The 26,654-nt window shown below is 34.1% G+C and overlaps 2 protein-coding genes and 1 pseudogene across 8 annotated transcripts; 2 read left to right on the top strand and 1 right to left on the bottom strand.

Annotated features, from left to right (window-relative positions):
• Positions 1–5,002: 5,002 nt before the first annotated feature.
• LOC145111590 (uncharacterized) lies at positions 5,003–8,133 on the bottom strand. Its single transcript, XM_079047859.1, has 5 exons — positions 8,005–8,133; positions 7,578–7,587; positions 7,230–7,477; positions 6,471–6,914; positions 5,003–6,355 (listed from the first exon to the last, which is right to left on the bottom strand). Exons 1-5 carry the CDS (start codon positions 8,131–8,133, stop codon positions 5,003–5,005), a joined length of 2,184 nt encoding a protein of 727 aa, XP_078903985.1.
• A 314-nt stretch (positions 8,134–8,447) lies between these two features.
• Positions 8,448–13,003, top strand: LOC145133292 (serine/threonine-protein kinase MPS1-like; annotated as a pseudogene). The gene is made up of 6 exons (XR_013718526.1): positions 8,448–8,815; positions 9,261–9,647; positions 9,869–10,769; positions 10,919–11,125; positions 11,442–11,603; positions 12,189–13,003. The product of XR_013718526.1 is annotated as a serine/threonine-protein kinase MPS1-like (transcript).
• A 2,774-nt stretch (positions 13,004–15,777) lies between these two features.
• On the top strand, positions 15,778–19,033 carry LOC145133259 (uncharacterized). Of its 6 annotated transcripts, none has more exons than XM_079068216.1 (9): positions 15,778–15,952; positions 16,178–16,253; positions 16,550–16,726; positions 16,811–16,949; positions 17,548–17,649; positions 17,744–17,868; positions 18,014–18,276; positions 18,363–18,426; positions 18,530–19,033. In XM_079068216.1, exons 3-9 carry the CDS (start codon positions 16,616–16,618, stop codon positions 18,866–18,868), a joined length of 1,143 nt encoding a protein of 380 aa, XP_078924342.1. In that variant the 5' UTR covers positions 15,778–15,952; positions 16,178–16,253; positions 16,550–16,615; the 3' UTR covers positions 18,869–19,033. The 6 variants fall into 6 exon arrangements, with proteins under 6 accessions (XP_078924342.1, XP_078924318.1, XP_078924357.1 ...); XM_079068192.1 differs by having other exon boundaries at positions 18,363–18,453; XM_079068231.1 differs by having other exon boundaries at positions 18,514–18,606.
• Positions 19,034–26,654: the final 7,621 nt, after the last annotated feature.

Raw genomic sequence — 26,654 nt, 5'->3', positions numbered from 1 at the left:
AAAACATCATAATTCCAATTATTAAACTCAAAATTAAAACCATTTAATTAATTGTTTAAGTTATGAACCCAAGAGTTTTAGAATTCAATTCATTTTTTTCATAAAAAACTTTTCTCAAATTCCAAAACTTGAGGCCAAGTTTTGTACTTATTGAAAACCTTTGGATTCCATAGCTTATGGAATTAATGGTGTTTTATGATGAAACTTTCCATGTTCCATAACTTAAGAACAAGTTATGGAATTCTTTAAAACATTAACACCAAATTTTGTAACTCCATAAAAACTTTGAATCAAATTTTTTTTTTTAAAAAAAAAACTTTCATATCCATAACTTATGGAAGTTTCAAAAACCCTTAAGATCACAACTTTAAAAAAAACTTTTGAGCTCCAAAATTTTATGACAAAATATGTAACTGCTTAAAACATTTAGATCAAACTTTTAAAACTAATAAAATAATCATATCATTTTATCTTTTACTAAATTTGACCTAATTCAAATCATATAACAAATGATTCAAATTTTACAAATAATTCGTTTTTCACAAAACAAGTAATTATCTTAAAATTTGACAAACGTCATGTTTTTTTTCTCCTTTTTTTTCAACTTTGAAAATAAAACATTTGCATCAATATAACAGAAAACAACCGATGGCTCTGATACCACTGTTGGGTTTTGAGCATTCTAACACTCCTATGGTGTACATGCAACCCTATAAACCTTGGATCTATGTTTTCTCTATTATACATGCAAATATTAACTATTCCAAGGTTTCATCCTAACTAGCATATTATGAAGCACATATACTACAAAGTTCTAGTTAGATGACATACCTTTTGATGTAGCTTGATGTCTTCAAGCTTTAAGAGCTTAGCCCCAATAGTGTGGAAGCCTCAAATGGAATCACAAATCACCAAAACACCTTGGAAGAACTTGAGAGAATATGTATGCACACTAAAATCGGCCCACTCTTATTTTCACACACTTGTGCCAATTTTGTGAGCCAAGGAACCCTTTATATATTATGGAGGATTAGGGTTACATCCATGTAAACCCTAATACCCATGACCTTTCATTTACATAGGATCCATGGGTTAAAAGCTCCATGGACCATCCATGAAAGCTTAGCTCAACCTAAATGAACTTGGCCCATTCCATATATATAAGAGTCCATATTTAATTAGTTCTTTTTGATCACTTAATTAATTCTAAATTAATTCTTGATCAATACTAATTAAATAATATGATTCCATATTAATATATTAGAACTTATAATATATTAATATAAATCATAAATATACTATTCTCAAAAGACTATCCATATAAATTGTGCCGGTGAAGTGCAACCCAACTGGACCATGCCGGGTCGGGTCAAGTACATACCAAATATAGTTATGGACTTAGACATTAATCCAACATTTACATGTTCCAAAACTTGAGGGCAAGTTTTGTAACTTTCAAAACTTTTCATCTTTCATAACTTATGAGTTAAATGGTTTATTAAAATGAGAGACTTTTCATTTTATGTAACCTATGTGTTTCTTTAATGGAATTTAAAAGAATGACTTTTGGTAATCCATAACTTGAGGACAAATTAAGGATTCCATTAAAACACATAATGATCAAGAATTAAACTAACAAGCAAGTTACAAATAATTCCTATGATCTTCTAAACTCATAAGTTCATGAACATGCATATCATCTATTTCAAGAATCATAAAATTAACCATATAAAACTTGAAATTTTGATAATAGCTATTGAAAATGGATTAGCATGACCATTACACCATCTAAAACAAGTTTTATAAGACCAAAACAGTTTAGGGTAATGTTTCTAGTCCATTTCCAGCAGCAAAAGTCGAAAATCTGCACTCTGCCTGGCCAACTTGTCGAGTGCAAGAACTGACTCGCCGAGTTGGTTGAAGATACGCTTGGACTCGTCGAGTCCCCCCATGGACTCGGCGAGTCCTCTGTGCAGACAACAAGAATTTCAACTTTTTCAGCTATTTTGCATCAAGTATCAAACAAACAAGCCCAGGCTCTGATACCACTGTTGGGTTTTGAGCATTCTAACACTCCTAAGGTGTACATGCAACCCTAGAAACCTTGGATCTATGTTTGACTAAGATACATGCAAAATTGGTTTTTTCCAAGGTTCATAATCCTATCTAGCATACATGGGGAACTTTAAACATAAAAGTAAGCTAGAAAACATACCTTGTAGTAGTTTGGATTCCTTGAAAACCTTGAGAGCCTAGCACCCCAAGTGTGATGCCTCAAATGTCTCACACAACACCAAATGCACTTGGAATAAACTTTGAGAGAAATGTCACACTACTTGAAATCGGCTAGCCCTCTTCTTTCTTGCTTAACTCCGATTTTGGTGAACATAAGGATCCTTATATAGTGTGTTACAATTAGGGTTACACCATGTAAACCCTAATTGTCATGACCTTTCATTTCCATGACCCATGGGTTCTATAACCACCATGGAGCATCCTATGGGTTTTAGCCCAACTTGCTAATTCATGGAGCATTAGTCCACTATACAAGTATGAGTGATTTACACAATCAACCCATATATTTAATTAGTCTTCTTTTGATCACTTAATTAATTCCAAATTAATTCTTGATCAATACTAATTAAATAATACTATTAATATATTAGAACTTATAATATATTAATAAACCTTAAGTGTTATTTCTTTCATTTTAGTCTATCAAAATGCATGATGCCATGCAACCCAAATGGACCATGCCAACCGGGTCAAGTACATCCTAGAAATAGTTATGAACTTAGACACCTAATCCAACAATAACTTGCGCTTTAACTAATGTCGGAGCTTGATAGCCCATTCTGTCTGTCAATGCAAGCAAATAATTCAAGTCACAATAGAGCTAAACTGAAAAGCAACATCCATTTTTCAAACGATTTCAAAATCGATCCAATCGCATGATTCGTCGTTCAGAGCTCTGATTGATTTATCAGGGAACAGAAATCCGAGCGGGAAGAAGGAAGCATACACCACACTGTTCAATCCATCAATCGCCGGGGAGCTCCAATGAAGATCGGTTTCTGATACACTGGATCGACGAAATGGATCTTCGGTGGCGGTGTTAGGCGGTGGTAATTAGGGAGGAAATCAATGATTGAGAGATAGAGAGAGCGGAGATATTAGGTTGTCGTAGTGGTGGTCGATGAAGGAAATAATGGTAAGCCGTCGAAGGCGGTGGTTGTTGACAGAGGTAGGTTTGTTGTTGGAGGGCATAGGGAGGCGGTCGACGGAGAGGGGATGATGTGGGCTGAAGTGTTCATTGCAGGAGGTGGAATGAAGATCAAAGGGAGGCGGGATGAAGATAGTTAGAGAGAGATAGGGTATAGGCTGACGTGATTCAATCCGATTAGTGGGTATGAATTATGTTATTCTTTTTTTCATTCCTAAAATGCCCTGATTCTTTTTCAAAAAACATGCCCCATTACCTTTTCTTTTCCATGTATTTACAAAAATACCACAAAGCATCCTAACCATTGTTTATTTTGATCTAACGATCATCGTTTGGTTCTCAGGTTCTTGGGAATATATGAGTTCTCAAATGATCATTCCTCTTTCTCTCTCTCTCTCTCTCTCTCTCTCTCTCTATATATATATATATATATATATATATATATATATATATATATATATATATATATATATGAAAACGCAAGGTCTTTTCCAGAAAAAAATATTAATGGTTAATCCGAAAAAATACAATATATAAAGTTTTTTTTAATGTATTTACCCATTTTTAAGAACATTTAGAAAAAATACAATGAAAGACGATGAAGAAAAAAGATCGACGATAACAAGAATATTTAGAATGTCATGCTATCTATTATTTTCACTTTAAACAATGTTTTGAGATTAATTGATGCTAACTCACATTTTGAACAATTAATCTGTTGGGACTTTGGGACATTAATCCCAAAATTTTCAAATTCATTGGTATTTTTTTTCATTCAATCATATTTTTTCATCATCGTTAAGAGAGTTTCTATATGTGTATAATACCCAACTTTTTTCCAATTCTTTTTTCTTGCTCGTCTTCAATATCCTTAAAAGCTTCTAATATACAATCAGACATCTTAGATGGACATGGTCCATCACGATAGAAGCTTGGATAATCTGAGCCAACATCAAGAGAATGAATTGAATTTGGAACAAAAACATTTTTCGTTTTCACAATGACATTAAACATATATCGGCAATACTTGCAAACCCTTTCCCTTACGAGGTCATCTTGGATTGAACAACATCACTCCAACTAAAACTTTTTATTTATAAAGAGATATGAAATTGAGACAAAAATAACATCACTTTTTATTTTGCGCTTGTAAAGAGATAAGCACAAAATTAACGAGGATATATTAATTTCGCAAGCATCATTCATTGATATGTAATTGGTTGTTAGTAAAATAACGATGTTCAAATAATTAGTCAGGTGATAACAATTTCAAAAGGGTTCCTTTTTAAACAACTTTTGGACTTTTAACTTATTCAAAAAGTCATAAAAGTCTCAAAAGTTGTTTGGTAATGGAAAAGTTCTTCTGCAAACAACTTTTACATAAGAAAATAAAGATGGCTGGACAAAAGACACGTTTTTGTAACTTTTCGTGACTTTTGGATCTGAAAAAAAAGTAAATTATATTAATGTCTTACAACTAACCTAATCAATTCACACATACCTCCACATATCTTCTTTTTTAGTCATTTTACAGGTAAAAATTAAGTCAAACACTTTTTAAGAACAACTTTTGACTTTTGCCCCTGGGAACAGTGAAGGAGCTTGAACATATAATTCGGGGGGGCCGAAAGTAAAAAACAAATCTAAAATTAACGTTATTACATATAAAAAATCATTTTTTCAGCATTTAAACACCAAAATACCTAAAGTTATCGTTTTTACATATAAAAAAGCCAAATTTTTTTAGCAATTAAACACCAAAAATACCTAAAAAAGAAATTACAACTCAGCTCGACGACCTTTAAGGTCTTTAAAATCATCAATTACCGACTTCGAATCAATGTTTTCAGCAATTTCCCTTTCTATGTAAACCACCAAATTGTTTGCGAGAAAGTCATCTGACATCTTATTGCGAAGACGGTTCTTGAATATTTTCATTGCAGAAAATCCCCTCTCTGTTGTTGTAGTTGAAACTGGAAGTGTCAAGATTAACCGAACCACTCTATCAAGCAAATAATACGTCTCACGTTTATGAGTTTCCACAAGTCCCTTGCATAGGTCAGCAATAGTTGATACACCGCTTAGCCTTGGATTCTTTGTCATATCAATATTAAAAATCTCCAATTGATATCGTAATTGAATTCTCTCTTGCTCCGTAAAATCTTCAGGATAGTACTTCTCAACAAGAAGACAAATTTGATCAATGTTAATCACTTTAGGGTGTTCTTTTGAAACTAAAGTAGAACTAAGACGTAACAACTCCATCGCCTGATCATTAAATCTACTATTCAACTCATGTAACTGTTTGTCCAATGTGGATGTAAACAAATCTACTCGATAAAAATGTTCAAAAGTAACATGATTATCTATTTTTCGAGGCCGATATCGAGTAGAAGTATATGGAGCATTCATATCTGGCATATCTATTTGATGTTTCTCACAAAAAAATTGTACCTGTGCAACTAAAGAATCCCATCCGTTGTTTCTGAAATCATTTAGAACCTCATTTGTTGTTGAAACTAACTCCATGGCATTAAGAATATCTTGGGATTTCTTTTGTAGAGCTTGAGAAAGTATATCAGTTTTTCCCATTAGTTCCTTCATCAAGTGAAGAATAAACACAAACTCAAATGATTTCAGGTAATAATAAGCTGCATCAACATCTCCGCGTTGAGAATAAGTAGCAGATATGTCAGCAATTATTCCTTGGAGCACAACACAAGTACAATCAAACATGTTAAGCAAACTACAAATGGAACGAAGATGAGAACCCCAACGTGTATCACCAGCTCTTGTTAATGTCCCAACTTGATTCAATCCTTTGCCTGATTCAATTTCACCAAGTTCCAATAAATGCCCAATCTCAGTTGCCTTTGCCTTTTGTAACTCATCATGACGCTTACTAGAAGCACAAACCACATTAATTATAAAAATTAAGTTTGAAAAAAATTGGTGTACAAGAATAATTTCTCTTGAAGCAGCCACCAGTGCTAGTTGTAATCTGTGAGCAAAGCAGTGAACATAATACGCATAAGGACAATCCTTAAGAACAAGTGCATGTAATCCGTTCCATTCCCCTCTTATATTACTAGCACCATCATACCCTTGGCCACAGATTTTACTAACATCAAACTGATAGTGTAAAAGTTGTCTCCACATATTTGTTTTCAAGTTTAATGTTAAGGTATCCTTGACATGAGCCAAATCCAAGAATCTTTCCCGTATGATCCCTTCTGCATCAACAAACCTCAAAACTATGGCCATTTGCTCTTTTTTTAGACTCATCCCGTGACTCATCAACCATGACACAAAAGTATGAATCCCCCACTTCACTACGAATATGTTTTCGAACTTTATTTGCAATAATACTAAGAATTTCTTTTTGAATTTCTCCAGAAGTATACTTTGAATTATAAGGAGCTTTCTCTAATATAACATTTGCAACTTCATCATTATAAGATGCTAGAAGTTTTAGTAGTTGGAGAAAATGACCACGATTTCTGGAATTAGGACTTTCATCATTTCCTCGTAAAGCACAAGCTTGGAATGTCAACCAACGAACTGTGTCAATTGAAGCTTTTAATCGTAAACGATTCTTCAATATTTGCGCTTCATTTTGCTTCATGATGATATTTTCAATGTGTGCTTCTTGGTTCATCAAGTTTTCAGCGAATGCAACTGCATTTCTATGCTGTGAACAACCAATGTGCTTCAAGAATGCACAATTTTTCCCGTCATTAACTTTTTTCCAATTGTCAAATCCTTTGACAGTAAATGCATCATAACCATGACACACACTTGGTTTATCGTTAAATATATAACAAATAAAACAATAAGATGAGTGTGTTGTTGGAGAATATTCTAACCAATTAGGAAAAATGTTGAACCAAGAATATTGGAATCTACGAGGATGTTTCTTTGAACCTTTAGCATGATACTCTTTAATACGTATTTGGAAAGGTCCTAAAGTCATATAAGCTCGTCTTACTTATTCTCTTAAATTAACTGGAAAATCCCACATTTGTTTTCGTTTAGCAGGATCTCTTTCTAGCTGCTTAAGATCCACCTCATTAGGATTTGATTGTGTGGCTTCCGAAATGTCATTCTCTTGTTGATTTCCATGTTGTTGCGGTTGTGGCTCACTTGTTGAAGCTTTTTGACGTTTACTCTCATGATTTTCATTAAGTGTTTCTTCATCATCATCCACTCTTTTGAAAAAAGAATGAATGGTTTTCATCTTGCCCATGATTGTATCTATAAAAAAAACAAAAGGTATGAACCATTCATTCAAACTATCTTAAATTTCTGCAAAAGAAAACATATAAATTATAACATTGTGTGAAATCCTAATTACTTGATTGTATCTATAAAAAAATCAAAAGGTATCAACAATTCATTCAAACTATCTTAAATTTCTGCAACAGAAAACATATAAATTATTACATTATGTGCAATTCTCAGTTTCCCAAATGAAGGAACAATTCATATTAATCATTAATCAACAATCTCAACTTATTTACACAAACAACAAACAATTAGAGCCACTAACAACCAATTAAGCAAATGGAGAAAAATAGGGAATTTAGAAATATAGAATTAGAATTTATAAAAGAAATAAGCTAAAAACGGAGGCTAGAAAGTGAGAACAATACTTGATTTTTTAATTTTTCTTCCGTGCAAAAGAAAGAACAGAAGAGAAGATTAAATGTTTGTTGCCGCCTACTGTGCTAAGCTGCTGCGTTTGCTGGTGGAGTCGTGGAGGCCGGATTCCGAAAGGTGACCTGCCGCATGCGGTGGCGGAGCTGAGGCGTGAGGGACTCAGGGCTGAGGCGTCCGACCAGCAGCGACAAATGAAGAATGGAAGGTGAGGATTGTTGGATTGGCCGATAATTGGGGATTCGATTAACCATTGTCGTTCACGTCTTCCGATTGGGCAGGAGGCGTCACAACCCAATTTTCACAATCCTGGGCCTATATCTCGAAAATTTTAATTTAATTGGACTACTTCTAACCCAAAATTCAGGGGGGTCCAAGACCCCTCCTAGCCCTTTAAAAGATGCGTCCCTGCCTAGGAAAGCTAATCCAAACACATTTTAAAATACTCATTTTACAAAAAGTCCTTCTAAAAAAAAATTTAAAGAATTTTGAGGTTAAAAAGTAATCCCAAACACATTTTAATCCCAAACACCTTATTCGTCGCACCCTACAATTTCACATTGTCATATGGTCTAACAAATGACATAACAGCCGTTTATAATCCAGTCACCGATAACAGAGATCGCGCCAAACAAACCATTTGAACTTCGAGTCTTCTCTCACATGGCAATCAAATTCTGCTATCTGAGTTTTAGATCTCCATTAATGACATCTTCTTAGGGCACACATCTTGAACTCAGTTTGTTGCTGCGTTTTTTAGTTATATGCAACAGATATGCCTTTGAGGTATGTCGATGAATAGAAGAGAGGCCGATCTACCGGCGGACCACCCAGATTCAAATTTTCACCGCTCATTTAATGTAACAACGTCGTCTTCATCATCATCTGCTCCCTCCAACTTCCTCCGCGACTTACAAGCCGCCTATAAGCGTCAACGTAAGCACAATCCCTAGAAATATCGATACATTTGTTCCTTTAATTAATATTCCGTGTTATTCTAACATATATTGTCCTTCCAGTTTCTTTTATGGTACGATTTCATTTTGTGAAAGTTAGGGCTTCTTCTTTCTAGATTAGACTCCGCCTCTAGTTCAGCAATGACTAATAACTACAATGATATAATCAGATTTACATTTACATCCGTGGGACATAGATATACCAATCTAGGGTACTTTAGACCTTCACTGCCACTTAGAGGTCACTAGGTCATGGTTGCTACTTTTATGTGTCTGTGTTTTAATTTAGGAATTCTATAATAGCAACTTTAATTGTACTTTATACCTTAATTTCTTCCAGGAATAATACAATATGGTTTGTTTACTTGACTGCTTTTTAATTAATATTGCTGGACACTGATTTTTTATCAACTTCACCTTAACAGCTTTAGGTATGATGGCACAGCTGAAGCCAAGACGTTCAGTGGTTCGAGGGGAAACAGGAAAGAGCTCAGATCCAGCAGTTGACTCCAAAATGAGAGCTGAGTCTCCTTATCTTCATCTAAGTAAAAAAGTGCAAGATTACATTTTACAAACAAAGAATATGCCATCTTCTAGTCCTTTTAATCATGAGGATGCTTCAATCACGCCACCTTCCGTATCAGATAAAACCAATGATGAAGGAAATCCAATATCAATAGAGGCTGAGAGAAGTCAACCTAGTTTTGGTACTAGTTGTACAAGCAACAACACAGCTTGTTCCTCAGTCATGGAACGTGACAATGGCCCAAAGAAGGTTCAGTTTGCATTGCAAAAGAATACAAGGTTTCATGGTAATTTTTGCTAGCCCTTGTCCTATTTGTTGGTTCAAGTCCTTTTTTTCTTGTCTTTTGCTTTTCTTATAAGATTCTGATGATTAAGGTAAAAAAAAAAATATGAGTGAGGTGTTTGTAATGTGATGTACCACACAAAAGCATAGTTACTGCATAATCTTATGAAGCTCAGTATTGCAATTATTACCCATTATTGTGTATAATTCACAATGCTTGAGCAGGGTCTGATGATCACATGAGCACAGGAACAGACAACTATTGACTCATATAGATTCACCTGCATTGACAGAAATGGAAAGCAATGGAAGTAATCAGTTGGATGTCTCAGCAGCTGCTCACCAGAGTTTTCAAAACATGGATGTTGATCTTTGTTACAAAACTAATGATGATCAGAATCAGATTAACCCTTTCAGAAACTTCCTACAAAGGGACTTTGGTCATAACATGACCCAATCATCAGTTGTTGACTCATCTTGTGCTACCACAACACTCGTGAATTCACAAAATGCTCCCATGCTTAACTCAACTACCAACTGTTCCCACCCTCAACAAAATAGCATTCAGACTGGTGAATATTCTCATGTACAAAATCAACCCTTGCCTTCTGATCATCTTGGTTCCTTAGTTCCCTCTGCTTCTGTGGGCTCAAATCTTGAAAAGAAGCATGAGTTTTCTAAGGATCAACAAGGAAAAGAAGAAGGGTATTCTGGTATGACTAAAGACCCTCCTCTCCCTGCTGAGATATCAACAAAAGGAAACACATTTGCTGCTGATATTACTGATATACAATCTGAAGCTCCCATATCAGACGACCATTTTTCTAATGTGAAAACAGAAGCTTCCAAATCTGAAAAGAAGGAAAAAAGTAGTCGTAAGAGAAATTATGATCCAGACTTGTTTTTCAAGGTCAATGGGAAGCTGTATCAAAGGCTTGGAAAGATAGGTAGTGGAGGAAGTAGTGAGGTCCACAAAGTCATTTCTCAAGACTGCACAATTTATGCCTTGAAAAAGATAAAGCTTAAAGGGCGTGACTATGCCACTGCATATGGATTTTGTCAGGAGATTGAATATTTAAACAAACTCAAGGGAAGGGACCACATTATTCAACTGATTGATTACGAGGTATGTTCTCTAGACATGTAATCACTTCACTTATGAAATATACTCTAAGTTTGCTGATTTCAGTATGTGAGTTTTAGACACTAGTTAAGAGACAAGCAGATGAGAACATTTGATCCTTGAGCAGCCTTCTAACATGCAACTCTTGTTAGGTGACAGATAAGGCTTTGATGAAGGAAGTGATGAGTGGGTCTGTGAGTAACAAGAATGGGAAAGTGAAGGAGGATGGGCATATTTACATGGTGCTTGAATATGGTGAAATTGATTTGGCTCACATGTTATCCCATAAGTGGAAGGAGCTTGATAACTCCAAATCCAACTCAACCATAGATGAGAACTGGCTCCGTTTTTACTGGCAGGTTCTTTTCAACTCTTTAAAATCATTCCTACAGTTCCATATATATATATATATATATATATATATATATATATATATATATTGATGGGACAAATATTGTGTAACAAATGTAGCCATATGCATGCTTAGGGGAGTGTCCCGATTTGAAAATGATTTTAACACAATGGACAAGCATGCACTTGTTATATGCCCTTTAGTTTATATTCCTTTGAAGTTACAGCCCTTGTAAATTAGCAGGTGAAAGGAACATGCTATGAAAATCATGATTGCAAAAACTAATATGTAATGTGTATTTTGTAAATTATAATGAATGGCAGCAAATGCTTTTGGCTGTGAAAACGATACATGAAGAACGTATAGTGCACTCGGACTTGAAGCCAGCTAATTTTCTCCTTGTGAGAGGCTCCCTGAAGCTAATTGATTTTGGTATTGCAAAAGCCATCATGAGCGATACAACAAATATTCAACGAGATTCTCAGGTTACTCCATCTACACTCTGCCTAGATGACTTTGGGTCTACCATATCGATTTTGGTTGCATAAAGCAATAGAATTTAAAAAAAATCCATGGAAGATATTTGTTGAATTTTGTAATATATGATAGTAGACATTTATAATTAACACGACAATTAATTGGACAGCAATAGAAACTAGAAATACCTTAAATAATTAATCAAGTAAGAAACTTATGTGTTATAAAAACAAAGCCGTGTTAAGATACAATACACCATGTTGTGTTTTATTATTACATAAGACATTTACTTGTGTATATAACACCGCAACTAATTGGAGAGCATCCTATGTTTATTTATTTTTTTTCCTGTTACAACATTGTACTTAATATTCTAAGTCATATATAGCAATGTCACCCAAATACAAAACAATTGGACAAAAATTTCAAAGTATAATATCCTAATAAAGAAAAAATCCAATGCTATAACCACGCACAATTATACCTTAGGAAGAAATTTATTAAAAAACATGAATCTAACAAAAGGAAACGAAAGTAGGATGCTATAATAATACACAAACAAATGAAAATATGTTTCTTGAATTAATTGGCAGGTGGGTACGTTGAGTTACATGTCTCCAGAGGCATTCATGTGCAATGAGACAGATGCACAAGGCAACATAATAAAATGTGGGCGTCCATCCGATATCTGGTCCCTTGGTTGTATCCTTTACCAAATGGTCTACGGGAGAACACCCTTTTCAGATTACAAAACTTTCTGGGCCAAATTCAAAGTCGTCACAGATCCACACCACAATATCCAATACCAACCCGTATCAAACCCATGCCTTCTCGATCTCATGAAGAAATGTCTCGCATGGGATCGAAACCAGAGATGGAGGATCCCCCAACTTCTTCAACACCCGTTCCTCGTTCCTCCACTTGAACAAGAACAAGATAATACAAATAATTGTAAATTTATTCGCTTGGTTTCTGAATCTTGTGTAAATAATCCGAAAGCGTTGATGATATGTGGTCGAATTGAGGAACTTATAAGAGACCCGTTACGGGATGCAACAACAACAACCGAGGAGTCGAGATGTATATCAGGATTGTTGTATGAAATGTCAAAACTTTGTGTTCAACTTAAGGAGGAATTGGAAGATGAACAGAGATGATTGGTTGGTTCGTTGCTGTATAATAATTTAGTATGGTTTATTGGATACAAAAGGTCCCATGGTATGGATCAGATGAGTTGGGGGTAGTGTTAGCAAAACAAGACTGAATTGGAGAATGATGGTTTCTGTTGACTTCTTACAATGTGTGTAAAAGTGTTATGTCTGTTGAATTGATAGTTATTTTTTTGGTTTTGGTTTTTGGTGCAGTTTAATAAATTTTGTCCACAATTGTTGGTCAAAGTTCCATTTCATCTCTTTAGAAACTGGATCTTTCTTTTTTGTTGTTATGTATCATAGATTTTTCAATTTCGCAAGTGCATGGGCAATTGTACTTGTATGTGACCTCCAATGCCTCATACTCGTCTCGTAATATTTTTTTAACAACTTTAAGTGGTTTTTATAATTATTATAGATATTTACAACAGTTTCAACATTTTGGTTATGGAGGTCGGAGGTTCGATCCCTTTCCATATCCCATGTATATCTATACGGGTCATAAAAACCGGGTTTGGGGTACCCAACCATCCTACCCTACACAAGTTCGTCCCACCCAACTTTTATATATAATTAGTTTTTTATTTTTTATTTTTTTTAATGTATGTATTTTCAAAAAAAAAAAAAATCATTTTTTATAAATTTATTTTCTAATTTTTTACATGATCATTTTCATACATATAATGTTGTAAAAACATGTGAAAATTTGTTTTTTTTGTCCGCAAGTCAAATATTCATTGTCATACATGATTAAATTTAATCATATTGCTAAATAAAATTATATATTGTCTATGACAGATACACAAATTTGTCACAACATCGTTATGGTTTTTATTATATGTTGTATATTGGTATTATGATATTACTGAAAAAATCTAAATATGGGTAAAAAATTAAAATAGATTCTCCGGATGGGGTCCGATTCCGGTTTGCCGAGTCGTTAAACCGATGAAACCCTGGGCCGGGATGAGAGCGGGAACACTAGCATCCTTGTATTCAATTTCAACCCCACTTGGGCCACTCCAACCTTACAGTAAGCTATAAGTGTCTAAGGGACTGTTTGTTTGGCCTCTTAATGGCCCCATAAAGAGGCTGAGGCTCTGTTTGATAATCATCTGACCGAGTCAGGTCAGACATTTTTGTCTAACTCGGTCAGTTAAAAGCTGTTTGGTAAATCAATTTGGAGCATCTGACTTGGAAAGTGAAATCTAACTCGGTTAGAAGAGAGCAATTGGCTGACTGAGAAAGGAGAAGCATATGCCACTTATGCCCTTGTCCTACCTCTCTTCTTTCAGTGCCTCCATACCCGACGAACGTTTCTTGTGTAACTCTATCATTTCTTGTCTGCAATGTTGTATAAAACGGGTGTGGCTTGCCATATCTCTGTCGTTTTTTGTATGCGATATCTTGAGAGTATGTGCTTCGACGAAGGAAATTTTAGGAAGAAAATGTGACGGCGCCTGATTATTCAAAAGAAATTGTTAAAAATAAAGATATGTAAAAGTGCAAGTAGGTTAAATGGTGTTTGAGCTTGTAAGCATTATTTGGGCTTTTTTATTTGAAGTTTTCAAAGCTAAATTTTATACCACGACTCATAAATGTCTTTTATTACTATTAAAACAGAATATAGTTATAAAATATTTTCAAAATAATATCTTTTGTTTCATATGTTATATTTTAAAATATCATAATTATCTTTTATTTTCTCTCAAAAAATTAGATTATAATATAAAAATATATTATTTTTTATAACTATATAAAAATAAAACTAAATTATAAAGGATAATAAAGATGATAAACTCTCTCAAATATATCATTGCACTTATTATGAAAATGTTTTTTTATTTTTCTAATTATGATTTACGTTTAATTTACATTTTGAATGTCGATTTGTATGTTTTAATTAGTTAGCAATTTCATTTATTATTGTATAGAACAGCAGGGTAAAATTGTCATTTTTCATTAGTCAGCACATTTAGTCAGATGTACAATCAAACAACATGATTTCTTACTCAGTCAGAATTTATTACCCAGACAGACCTTTCTCAGTCAGCACTTTCTCAGTCAATATCTATCAAACGGGACCTGACTCTGATTCAGATTCAGAGCGTTTGGTTGATACCCTTTTAGTTTGTTATTCGGTCAGATATAGGAAAATTTGGTCTGGATGGGAAAGAGATATTAAGGAGTCTGGATGAAAATAATTAGGCCTGGCAACGGAGCGGGTTTTGACCCTGATCCGATCCAAACCCTTAACAATTATACGGGTTTGGAGCATAGTTTTTGATCCATTTGCCCGTTAACGACCCATACCCACTAACCCTTTTATTAAAAGGGTCGGGTATGGATCATCACCGATCCGCTCCATTTATAACCCGCCCCATATAAATTTTATAATTATACATTTATAGTTTATACTACCTAAAGTTTACTTAATTTCCAATCGAAAGTCCAAAGAGAAAATGCCAAAAACTAAATTGTTTTTACATAAGACTCGAGGACTCAACTTCTAGACTTCCGGTCTTCTCCCAAGAATCATGATGTCATTTCATTTATATTTCATCATGTAATCACCAATTTCATTTATAAATCAATAAATTCATTTATCAACCGGAAGAAAGTTTGTAATTCATATTCTCTATCAATGCAATCGACGGTCAAAAACCAATCGGAAGTAACTACGATAATGATTTTAATTCCAATCGAAAGTCTTCGAGTACATAACGTGTTTTCTAAATCTACATTTGTGTTATTTAATAAATGTGATTTTATGATTTAAGTAAAATGTGTTTGATTATTCAAAAAAAACCTACGGGTTACGGGGCGGGTTTAGATATCTGCTGATTCGGTGGATAAGGGTATGAGTTTGATTATTTAAAACCCTGCGGGTTACGGAGCGGGTTTGGATCGGATTTTGGAATTTGTTAAAAAGGTTTGGATGAAGGTGGATTCGCTCCAAACCCGCCCAATGCCGGGCCTAAAAATATTTCAATGCGATACCCTTACCTAAAAAAAAACGCCCGCCATTTTTTTGTTTCCCCTCTTCCTATACATCGAGAACTCCTCTCTCATTCTCCCTATTCTTCAGCCGTCGGAAGCTTCCCTGCTAGCCTCCGACTTCATCGCCGCCTACTCCTGTCGGCCTCCGACAACGCTGTTCCGTTCCGCCTTCGTCATCTCCATCCTCGCCTCCTCCCACTTATCTGGTAAGTTTTTTTGATTTGGTTTTTTGCTCGAAATTGATGCTTAAATCGTGTTCTTGCTGCTCGATTTTGGATGAAATTCGTGTTTCGATCGTGTTCTTGTTGCTCTTTTTTTGTTGTTTGTGCAATGTTCTTGTTGTTCTTCACAAGTTCGTTGAGTTGTTGTATGCAATTTGTGATATGGGTTGATATTCTCTTGACCCGATCTTCCATTGTTGGTGTTTCTAGGGGGGGCAAGTGTTGTGAGAGTGTGATTGAGATGGCAAGAAATGGTGAACTATTTGGGGATTTGATGATTCCACAGGTTAATACCGAGAGGATATGAACAATAGACCCTCTTTTTTGGAAAATATTATGAAATATTGTTATAAAATTGTTATCCTTATACTATGACATAAGGATCTATATATAACGAATTTGGATGTTTGTATGATGTCTAATTATTTATGATGTTTTATAATGTTTAATTTGTATGTAAAAAGTAGTTTAGAGGGTTAAAATGGTCATTTTCCTCATTAAGATGCAGCCATTCAGAAGTGTAAACAAATATCAATTTATGGTTCAGATACATATTCATAAAGATCCTTTTACATCATCCAGATATAAATCATTCAGATGCTACCAAACAGCCCCTAAGCGAAGTTGATCAATTTGAAACTACTGGATATGGCAACAATCGGATGGTACGGACCTCTAATCGATCTCTCACAAGCCTCTTCTCACAGTGGTTATTTCGTTCAACTTCTTGTGCTTGTTCATAACACCCTTCCTGTACAGGTTCTCAATACTTTTCCCAATTCTAAACTTTTCTCCATATGTTGACTAAACCTGGGAGATTAATCAAATCTGATAATTCTGCAGTATAAAACTTCGGGAGGCGGAAAAGTAATCAGGACAGACATTCAAGTCGGGGACGATACACGTCGGTATTTCCCTGTTTCCATATGGCAAAAGCACATGGAATCCATGTTAAAGCCCGGAAATATTATTCTGCTACAGAGTGAGTTTCAGTTGACACCATCCATTCCATTTTTTTTTCATTCATCCATGAAACCTAACCAAATTTTTGATTGAAGATGAGTGATCCTACTCTGCCTGATACGTATTTGTGCAATGGATGTTTTGCTTGTTCAATATACCTTATTGTTAGTGGTGTTTGGATTTGCTGCTAAAGTGAATTCACAATAATCAGTTTGCAAAGCCTGATTTAGTGTTTGGTTGTGTAATGTCAAACTAATCAGAGTTGGAGTCTTAAAGAGTTATAAGGCAACTGATTACTGAGATTACCTCTTGATTTTGAGTTTTAAATTGATTTTGCAATAATCACTTTGAAAGATCCCATACAAATGCTGTCTTATTAAGGTATTACAGTATAATGTAATAATGGCTGCTTAATCTACAATCAACACAGTTTTTATTACCCTTCGAAGTTGAAAAGTAACTCAAGTGGACTCTTTAGGTATCTTCAGCATATAGGCATATGGCCTTTGTATTCTTAATATTGACCTTTTTTGTTATTACAGTTTAGCAAAACAAATGTAGTGATGATGAAAGTGGAATTGCTTACATGATCCTCATTAACATCTTTTACGTTATAGATGTCAAAGTGACCCAATATGGAGATGTTGTTGAGGCCAGAACAGTTCAACAGTCATCCATACAATGCTTGGTGGATGGTTATGAGGAAATTCATTCTAAAGGTTTTGAACCCCTTCTTTTTTTTTCTTTTTCTTGTACCTCAAGGTTATTTTTGTATTTTTACTTAAAAACATATCGCGTTACTTGATAATATAGGTGAAAACAACTTGATAAAGGTTAATCATATTGGAATTGCAACAAAGGAAAAGCTTAAGAAAGTTGTTGCATGGGTGGTGAGAGTAGAACCTATTCCCAATAAGCATCTGTTGCACAACTACAAGGTATTGTCAGTGGCTAAATTGATAGAAAAAAAACAATAATTCAGTGGCTAAATCGATAAAATGGTGAAAGCACATTGTGCTTTTTTCTGTATTCTGAAAAGGGCGTTCTTTCTAACCATATTAACTTTCCACACTGAGGAATCAGAATCTAACAAACTGGAAACTCCATGAAGAGACACAACATAAAGATTGTTTATCTCTATCAGATGTATCCAAACTAAACGATTCATGCAATGCATCCTTTTTTGCATCCATTGGTGAAATGTTTCTGCCTATTACGGGTGAGTTTGAGGAGGAAAGAATGTTTATCAGAAGTAGAATATTCTCATTGGGTTACAAAAACCTAACTGAAGATCTCATTTGTACTGGATGTCAGTTATGTGGTGCTCCTTTAAATTCTGAATTTGGGTATGCATAAACTTTTCTTGTTTAATTTTGTTTTGTAAAATGATTGTTGATAGTACTAAAATTCATTCCATATTTTGTAAAGGCAGATCAAGAATTGAACAAGAAACTGTTCCACTCTATTGCCAGAAAAGCTCTAATCGTCTCCATGTTGTAAGCTTGATTTACAGACCTTTTTTGGTATGTCTATGCATAATCAAGATTTTAGTTTTTGATTGATGATCATTCATCATATTCTAGTGATGTTGAAATGCAGTTATATGTGTGGGATGAGTCAGCATATATTCCTGTTGTGGTTAAAAACAAGGCTGCTGAAATCTTGGTTGGAAACATCAAAGCAGAGAGTGTTCACTCCACCTACCAAAAGCAAAAGCAAGGATGTGGTCAAAGGGCAAATAAGTCCATGGAAGAACAATGTGGACAAGGTCTGGACTTTTACTCACTCTGGTTAATACTACTGAAATCATTATTGCAACCTGGCAAGAATAGTCCTTTGAAATTTAAAGTTAGAGTTGATATGACAAAAAAATGGGAAAATGGGAGGTTTGAGATGCTGTCTTTCTCACTTCCTTTGTTTTCCCACAATTCTCATTAACTTTGCATATATTTCTTTCCATTTTTAAGATTATAGTCTATTAACCTGTTTGATACATATCTACCTGGCATATTTATACTGTAATATCATTAGTTACATCATGTTAGTAGTAGATAATATTAATAAAAATATATGAAAATGAAATGAAAATGATTCAGTTTGAGATGTTTTTGAATTTTGAATCCCTCGTGATGCTCTAGGAACGTCAAAAGTATGAATTTGGTATGTAATAAATAATCGTAGTGTCTTATGGAATATTTAAACAAAAATTATTTGATGTAAATATGCATGTACCACTTGAAATGGTATTTGAGAAATAGGTTATACAGTCGGAGACTCGGAGAGATGAAAAAGAAAATAATGATATATCTGTAAAAAGTTAAAACAGATTCTCCTTTTCTTAAATTTTCTTATTAAATTGTTCTTTATGTATAAGTATATAAAAAAAAGTCAATATGTAGCTTATTTTAGGTGACCCCATTAATAAATGAACATCACATGTTTAATTTTTTAATACTTATTTAACCCTTGATTTGACTTTTTTTTTTGTCAAATCAAAATGGTGTACAATATGCCGGTTCCAAAAAAAAAAAAAAACAAAAAACAAAAAAAAACTCATCGTGCATTAGATATCCACATAAACAATTAAGTGAGAGCTCATAGAGAAGATGACAATAAATAAATTAATACAAAGTTATAACTTTGTTACGTGTAATATATGGGCTCCTATAGTCCTATTACTCCTATATGATAAATAATTTCTAAATGTTTATTAGGCGAATGAATGTTTTTTCAGGTCAGCATCAGCCCATTGAAGTGAGTCAAGTGACATTAATATGAATATGGGCTAAAAAATAGACAATGAGAGGACCCACCCTCTCATTCATCACAAGCTTCCATGTATATAAACTTTATGTTTTGTCTTGTTTTTAACTGGAATGTTAGAAACGATCATCAAAAAGTTTGAGAATCTGAGAAACTTTTGATCAAATGGTTACAAATGTGAGGTTTTTACATACAAAGAAGGCATTTAAGTGTATATTTTTTTTCGTAATTTGCGTTAATCAGTAATTACTACCTTAATCTATGTTAATATATTATTTTTACAGTTTAGTTTTAAGAAAAAGAAAAACGAATATATTAAAATTCACAATTTTTAGTTTCTACAAGCAAGACATATATATATATATATATATATATATATATATATATATATATATATATATATATATATATATATATATATATATATATATATATATATATATATACCTTGTGTTTTTCACATTAAAATAGAGTATGTATTCAGTTCTTTGTTCGTTCACATATGAACAGTTTTCACATTAACATTTTTGTTTTTCATATTTGAATAATGACAAGTCAATCGAGTTCTTTGTTCGTTCACATATGAACAGAAGAATGTGTTCCATTTTTATGCAAGTTGGTTGATCGTTGAAATGTGAATGTATTCGGTTGGATGAAGCATTTAGAACTAAATAATTAATGAAAACCATTGTTATTCATCATTAACTAGTCATTATTATGTGTGATATTGGTCATTCACATGACTTACCAAATAGTTGGTATAAAAGTTGGGTACATTTGTTAATAAGCCACGAGCCATAATTAAAAGTAGATATAGTGGTTATTAACATATAAATAACCTACGAACTATAATAAAAATTAGATACATATGAAAAATACATATGGCAGAGAGTTGATGTGATATAAAAAAGTCATATTTTGTATAAAGATAAGATTAATTTCATAAAAAAACCTTATCTTTGTGTTTTTTTTTGGGATTAAACCTTAAATTTTAAAAAAATAATAATAAAAATAATATAAATAAATAAATTGGGTTTCTGTGGGGAGTATGCAATTCATCGTAGAGAGCTCACGATTTTCAAGTACCGACACGATCTGGTTAAGGATGTTATGTTCGACATATTTAGACACGTCGGGGTTTCTGCAAAGAAAGAGACATTTGTGAACTTTTTGACTGGCCTGATGGAAAGAATATCAACACTTAGATCAGCTAACGTTTTAGTTTTTGAATAAGCATGAGGGAAGCATGCATGTATGGATCTAACATTGGTTTCCCCTCTTGTGAGTTTGGTGAGTGAGGTTTTCACTGTGGGGCAGGTTGCTTTAAAAGATGTCTCATGCAAAGTAGCAAAACACGACAAAACGTGCATGAAAAATCAACACACGTTTATACCTTAGTTTGATACTTTTGGTTTCCTTGAGCCAGATTGTTGTGGAGTTCCTCAATAGAATACAACAGGTCATGCATAATAATGTTATGACTTTAATATCTATGGATGTTGGTTTTAAAAGAACTAGTTTTATCATCCAAAAATGGTTAGTGAAACAGATTGTTGTCTGTTTACGGCTACATCCATGTAAAACTTTTATGATTATTATCAATCTAAAATACTTTTGTTAAGACCTTGCATTTTTTTCAATCTGACCATTTTAGTTATTTTTTCTTGAAAAAAACTTATAAAATGTGGGTTTTTTTTATGGAAAAAAAGGTAAAAAAAAAAGTTGAGGGTTTTTTGGGAAATAGGTAGAAGATTGAGGGTTTTTTTTTTCTGAAAAACAAAAGTTGAGGTTTTTTTGAAAAAAAATACAATGTCTTTTTAAGGAAAAAAATAAAATTAAAGTTTAATCCAGAAAAAAAACACAAAATATAATGCCTTTTACGAGATTAACCATATATCGATATATATGTTTATTTGTAGCTAAGAATGGCTTATGAATTCTCAATAAAATTGGCATGCTAATTATTTTTTAAATGAAAATATGTTTATATTAAGGTAATCGTTAGCGAAGTCTAATAACACAAACCAATTAGCAACTCTAATTTGTAGTTGAGTCATATGTTAAAGTTACATAAGAACATATGTTTTTGTTCCTAATTACAGTTAAGCCACCTTGATTTTGATAAATTGTTCTAATTGTTGAAATTCTTTTTCGTATTCTTGATTGTTTTGGTGTTTCATTTGAATATCTCTTTACTTTACTTTTTATAATAGTGGGCCGACATTGGTGCCTTCGACCCACGGATACAGGGAAGGTAACCCATCTCAAAAGAAAGACAAACCCTACAACTGCTTCTGCTGCGAACCGACTCCAAACACTGAACCAAAACCCCAAAACTAAACTCCATCAATACACATATCTAAACCCAAGCACTAGGCCCACTAATGGCCCAACTAACCAAGCCCATAATTAGCCCAAGCCCAAAGGGCCCGAACAAGGCCCAACTCTATTGGGCCCACTAAGGCCCATCAAATCAAGCCCAAACAGAAGTCCATTACTCTAAAATCCTTAGTTCATTATGAGCCCAACCAAAGGAAAAGTCCAAGACCAAGCTAGCCAACAATCAAAGAGTCCAAACGTGCACAAGAGATGCTCATGTCGTGAGCACTTATGCTCACGTCGTGAGGTTGTGACCTTTGGCCCAAAAACTCCCTCGAACACGATCTCACGTTGTGAGGTCTTATTCCTCACGTCGTGAGTCCAGATCTGACCAAAAATGAGCATTAAGCTCCTAATCCATTAAGCCTTAACATGGGACAGTCTAGAGGGTCTTCCTTGACCCCAAGGGCCATAAAAATCGAAGCTTTTCAGTCATGTATGTCTGATACATGACTCAAATACCAACTTAGGTCAAAATGGAGGAAAAAGGACCAAGACTCAAGCTTGGAGTCCAAAACCATGACCAAAATCCAGATCTAAGACTTATAAGACTTAAGATACCACCATGATCCATAAAGTTGCCAACTTTATGGATCCTCTGCATGCTAACCAACATTACAAGCCATAAAATGCATGGAAACTTAGATCTAGCAAGCAAGGAAAGGAAATGCATGAGCTTGAGGACTTACACAGGCCCAAAAGCTCCACAACTAGCTGATGATGAAGCCAAGATGATAACCAATGCACCACTAATGATCTTCTTCTCCCAAAAGCTCTTGAATAACACCAAGAATGACCAAGAACTTCAATGGGGGCTGAGATTAGGGTTTCTAGAGGTCTTGGAAGTGAAGGGGGCTGAGGAGGAGCAACCCTAATCATCTCATGCCTTTAAATACCCGAAAATAAGGGTTTTGGGGCATCAGGTTCCTCTCACGTCGTGAGCCTTAAATGAGCTTGGTCACCAAGTCAACGATCACTCATCCGAACCACCCAAACTTTAAACGGCCATAACTTATTCGTTTCAACTCCATTTTCGACGTTCTTTATATCCACAGAAAGTTCTCGGAGAGCTCTACCTTTTTATCACCCCCTGCCATAAAACTTTCCGAACAAAAATCTACTTCCATAAAAGGCCCAAACTGCCACTTTACCGATATACCCTTGGTCTCCAAAAACACAAACCGAACTCTCATATCATCTAAGCTACATTACCCACACCCAAAGGGGTCTAAACCTTTCTTCCCCAAGATCTAAAGCCTCCTGGTAACATATATTCGGGTCACGGCCCCAAATATGAATCAACTTAAAATAGGATGTTACAACTCTCCCCCGCTTAAATTAGATTTTGTCCTCGAAATCATTCCTTACCATCCCCGACCCAACAGACAACCATGCCCCAAGCATACCACAACCTTTCCAAGGCAACCGAAACCAAACCTAGCCGAACTCTCTAAACCCGAAGAAGAACAAATCCTTAATCCCTTGCAAAAAACCACATCTACCTTTCTGAAGCCTGAAATCTCAAATTGGTCTGACTTCCTGACAGATCGCCCACACTGAACCACTACCATACTGAATCTTCATAGAATACCAGACTAAACAATCCACTTCCAACCCTGATTATCTTGATGCGTCCATTGGGAACAAAATCACTGAACATATACTACAACAGAACACTTATACTCAACAGAAGGCTCAGATAATCCTTCGAGTAGAAGATTCATCCCGCAACGGTTAGACTCAAACGAGAGTTGTGCAACAGTGTCAAATCAATTACTCTAAGATTATTTAATCCAAACTGCAAGTGACTTAACATTTTCCTGGATAGCAAGCGACTCAACACACGAATCCCAAATCACTAATATTGCCCGAATCAACGTGTTGTTCCCTTGTTGCTTTCCAAAAGCAGTTGAGACCTCCCTAGTCCCAACTTGTCTGTCAACTATCTGAAACACCGGATTCTCGTCCGGTTGCCGAGTCTAAAGACACACACACAGTCGCCCCACGCGACTTCCGATTTTGATTAAAGGATGCTACCTCATATTTTGAACAATCCACGTTTATTTTAGGACATTAGGACCTTGATTTCGTATTTTTAGAATTTTAAACTATTTAAACTAAATTTAACTGGTTTTATAAATTATTTTAAAACCACTCATGTGATGGATGTTTCACTTTTCACATATTAGACATAAACTTAGTGTTATGAGGGCTACATGTAAAACGAGGACAGTGTCACTGCTAATGCACCATGGGGTGGATATTTGTGAACATATATATTTGATGATGGTGAGTTTTTTGGTCCGTTTTGTAAGTATAAGTGTGTTCGAATGGGTTGTTTATTGAATAAGTGTTTATTGTAATTAAGGTGTTTTTATACATTCGTACGTGGGCATGCAAATTGAGTCAAATAAGGATTCTGACAAGAAAGAATCGGAACGAAATTAGCATTTTGATATGGTTTAGGATGAAGAGGTTGATAAGATTGAGATGCAAAGACGATATGTATCACATTTAATTAATTTTTATATTTATTATACCCTTTAATATATTAGTACGTTGATATGCAGGTTGGATTGAGTAAGAAATATGACATAAAAGATTCCAATGAAGATGATGATGATGTAAAGAAGGTAGGTATCACATTCATTAAAATGTTATTTGTTATACCATTTAATGTATTAGTATGGTGGGTGCAGGTTGGCCGAATAAGGAAGATGACAAAAAAATTAGAAAGCAAATTATGAAGACATAAAACATTGAAGATGCAAGGAAGGAATTCGTATATGAAACACAAAAATATGTGAAGCAGTCATGAAGCAAAATGTAATAACCTCTTTTCGGGTCTAGGATTTTTGTCTATTTATTAGTAGAAAAATATTTTTTTTGAGATATGAATTAATTAAATAGATAATAAAAATAGAATAAACTAAACTAAAAATTCAAAGTAAAATGAATAAAAAAATATAGGGAAATAATTTAAATAAATATTTTAAGAATATTTATATAAATATTTGGAAAAACGAAACCAAATTAAACTTTAATTTGAAAATATGGAAGTTAGGGTTAAACTCGCCAATTAGCCAAATTGGAGTTGTTTAGTCACAACTTGTACTACGACTAAAATGATAAGAATTGTTAATAATCAACAAGTAAAGTTGAGAATGTGAGAAGCTTTTGATCAATTTTGATCAAATGGTTAAAAACTATGTGTTTGTTCGTCATGTATTGTGATAACGGCAATTTGATGAATGGTGGGTTGTATTTGTAAAACATATACAAAGTATTCAATAAAAATGTACCAACTAAATTTCGCTACATACATATTTCGTCACAAAAGCAATAACCAAAAATGACAACAACCAAAACGCAAAGATTAAAATCGGGACTAAAAGAAGCAACTAAATTCTAGTATTAGTCGAGTCTTTTCAACCGGCGGTAATCAAAATTCCTAGAATGATGATGTCTTTGTTATGTTAAAGCATATTCTATTCAATGATATATCTAATAGTAGTTAAATATCAAAACCTAATTAAGTTAGATATTTCAAAGTATTTAATTATTAATTATCACCATCAAGATAGCGATCATTTGAGATTTAAACATTCCATAATGGATTAAGTCTTAAGTTTGAATATCGTAACAAGTTTGAATGTCGTAAGCTTCAACCTTATAATGGGTTGTTAACCAGTAAAAAAAAACCATATTTATGATGACATTTAGATATATGTTGAGAAGAACTAATTTTACATAAAAAGATCATACATTTAATAAAGACAAAACTGCAAAATTGGTCCCTGTAGTATTCAAAAAACTTTAGATATGGTTTAAAAAGTTTCCAACTTGTATGGATGGTCCAAAATCAAGGTTTTTCTTTAGTTTTGGTCCTGAAAATATTGAAATGTCCATTTTACTCTTATTATTTCTTTTTTCCATTTTTTATTGAGTTTAGTATTTAAAAAATTATAAAAAAAATAAAAAATAAAAAAAATATCACCCTACCCCTCTCCACGACTCCACCCACCGTACCCCTTCTCCTCTCTCTCTCTCTCTCTCTCTCTCTCTCTCTCTCTCTTCTTCTTCTTCTTCTTCTTCTTCTTCTTCTTCTTCTTCTTCACCTGCAAATTAAAAAAAAAGAGCAACCCATAACCCCATCGTTCTTCCATTTGACTTTTTCTTTGTCCCTCTCTTTCTCTCTCTCATACAAAACCTGCAACTCAAGAAAAATTTCAGAAAAAAAAATTTGTATTTGTGTGCGCTTCGATAGAAACCAAGATCTCCGACGAACACCAGAACTCCGATGAGCACCAAAACTCCAAGATCGCCCCTGCAATATTCCCCTTTCCCTTTCACATGCAAAATCTTACTTTAACCTGCATCATCTTCCATTTCTCTATCAACATCTTCCTGATTCAAAACTCATATACACTAATGAACACACATGCATAGATATACACACACACAAACACTCTACAATCAATTTGCAGGTTTGAATCTTAACTTTACAAGCCCTAGATTTGCAATATCTATGGCAGTCAACCCTAGAATTTACAAGACCCGTGTTGAATCGATTCATCTGGTT

This window comes from Lactuca virosa, chromosome 1, assembly GCF_052849685.1.
Source record: "Lactuca virosa cultivar CGN04683 chromosome 1, Lactuca_virosa_CGN04683_v6, whole genome shotgun sequence".
Taxonomy (NCBI): Eukaryota; Viridiplantae; Streptophyta; class Magnoliopsida; order Asterales; family Asteraceae; genus Lactuca; species Lactuca virosa.
This window is presented reverse-complemented; position numbering and strand designations above follow the sequence as displayed.

Coding starts and splice junctions, on each gene's coding strand:
- LOC145133259 (XM_079068202.1), top strand. CDS start 16,616: ATGGCAACAATCGGATGGTACGGACCTCTAATCGATCTCTCACAAGCC. Junction 17,650..17,743: donor TGAGGAAATTCATTCTAAAG/GTTTTGAACCCC, acceptor TTGATAATATAG/GTGAAAACAACTTGATAAAG. Junction 18,277..18,362: donor CCTTTAAATTCTGAATTTGG/GTATGCATAAAC, acceptor TTGTAAAGGCAG/ATCAAGAATTGAACAAGAAA.
- LOC145111590 (XM_079047859.1), bottom strand. CDS start 8,133: ATGGTTAATCGAATCCCCAATTATCGGCCAATCCAACAATCCTCACCT. Junction 6,915..7,229: donor AACAAATGTGGGATTTTCCA/GTTAATTTAAGA, acceptor GGTTGTTCACAG/CATAGAAATGCAGTTGCATT. Junction 6,356..6,470: donor CAAATGGCCATAGTTTTGAG/GTTTGTTGATGC, acceptor TTACACTATCAG/TTTGATGTTAGTAAAATCTG.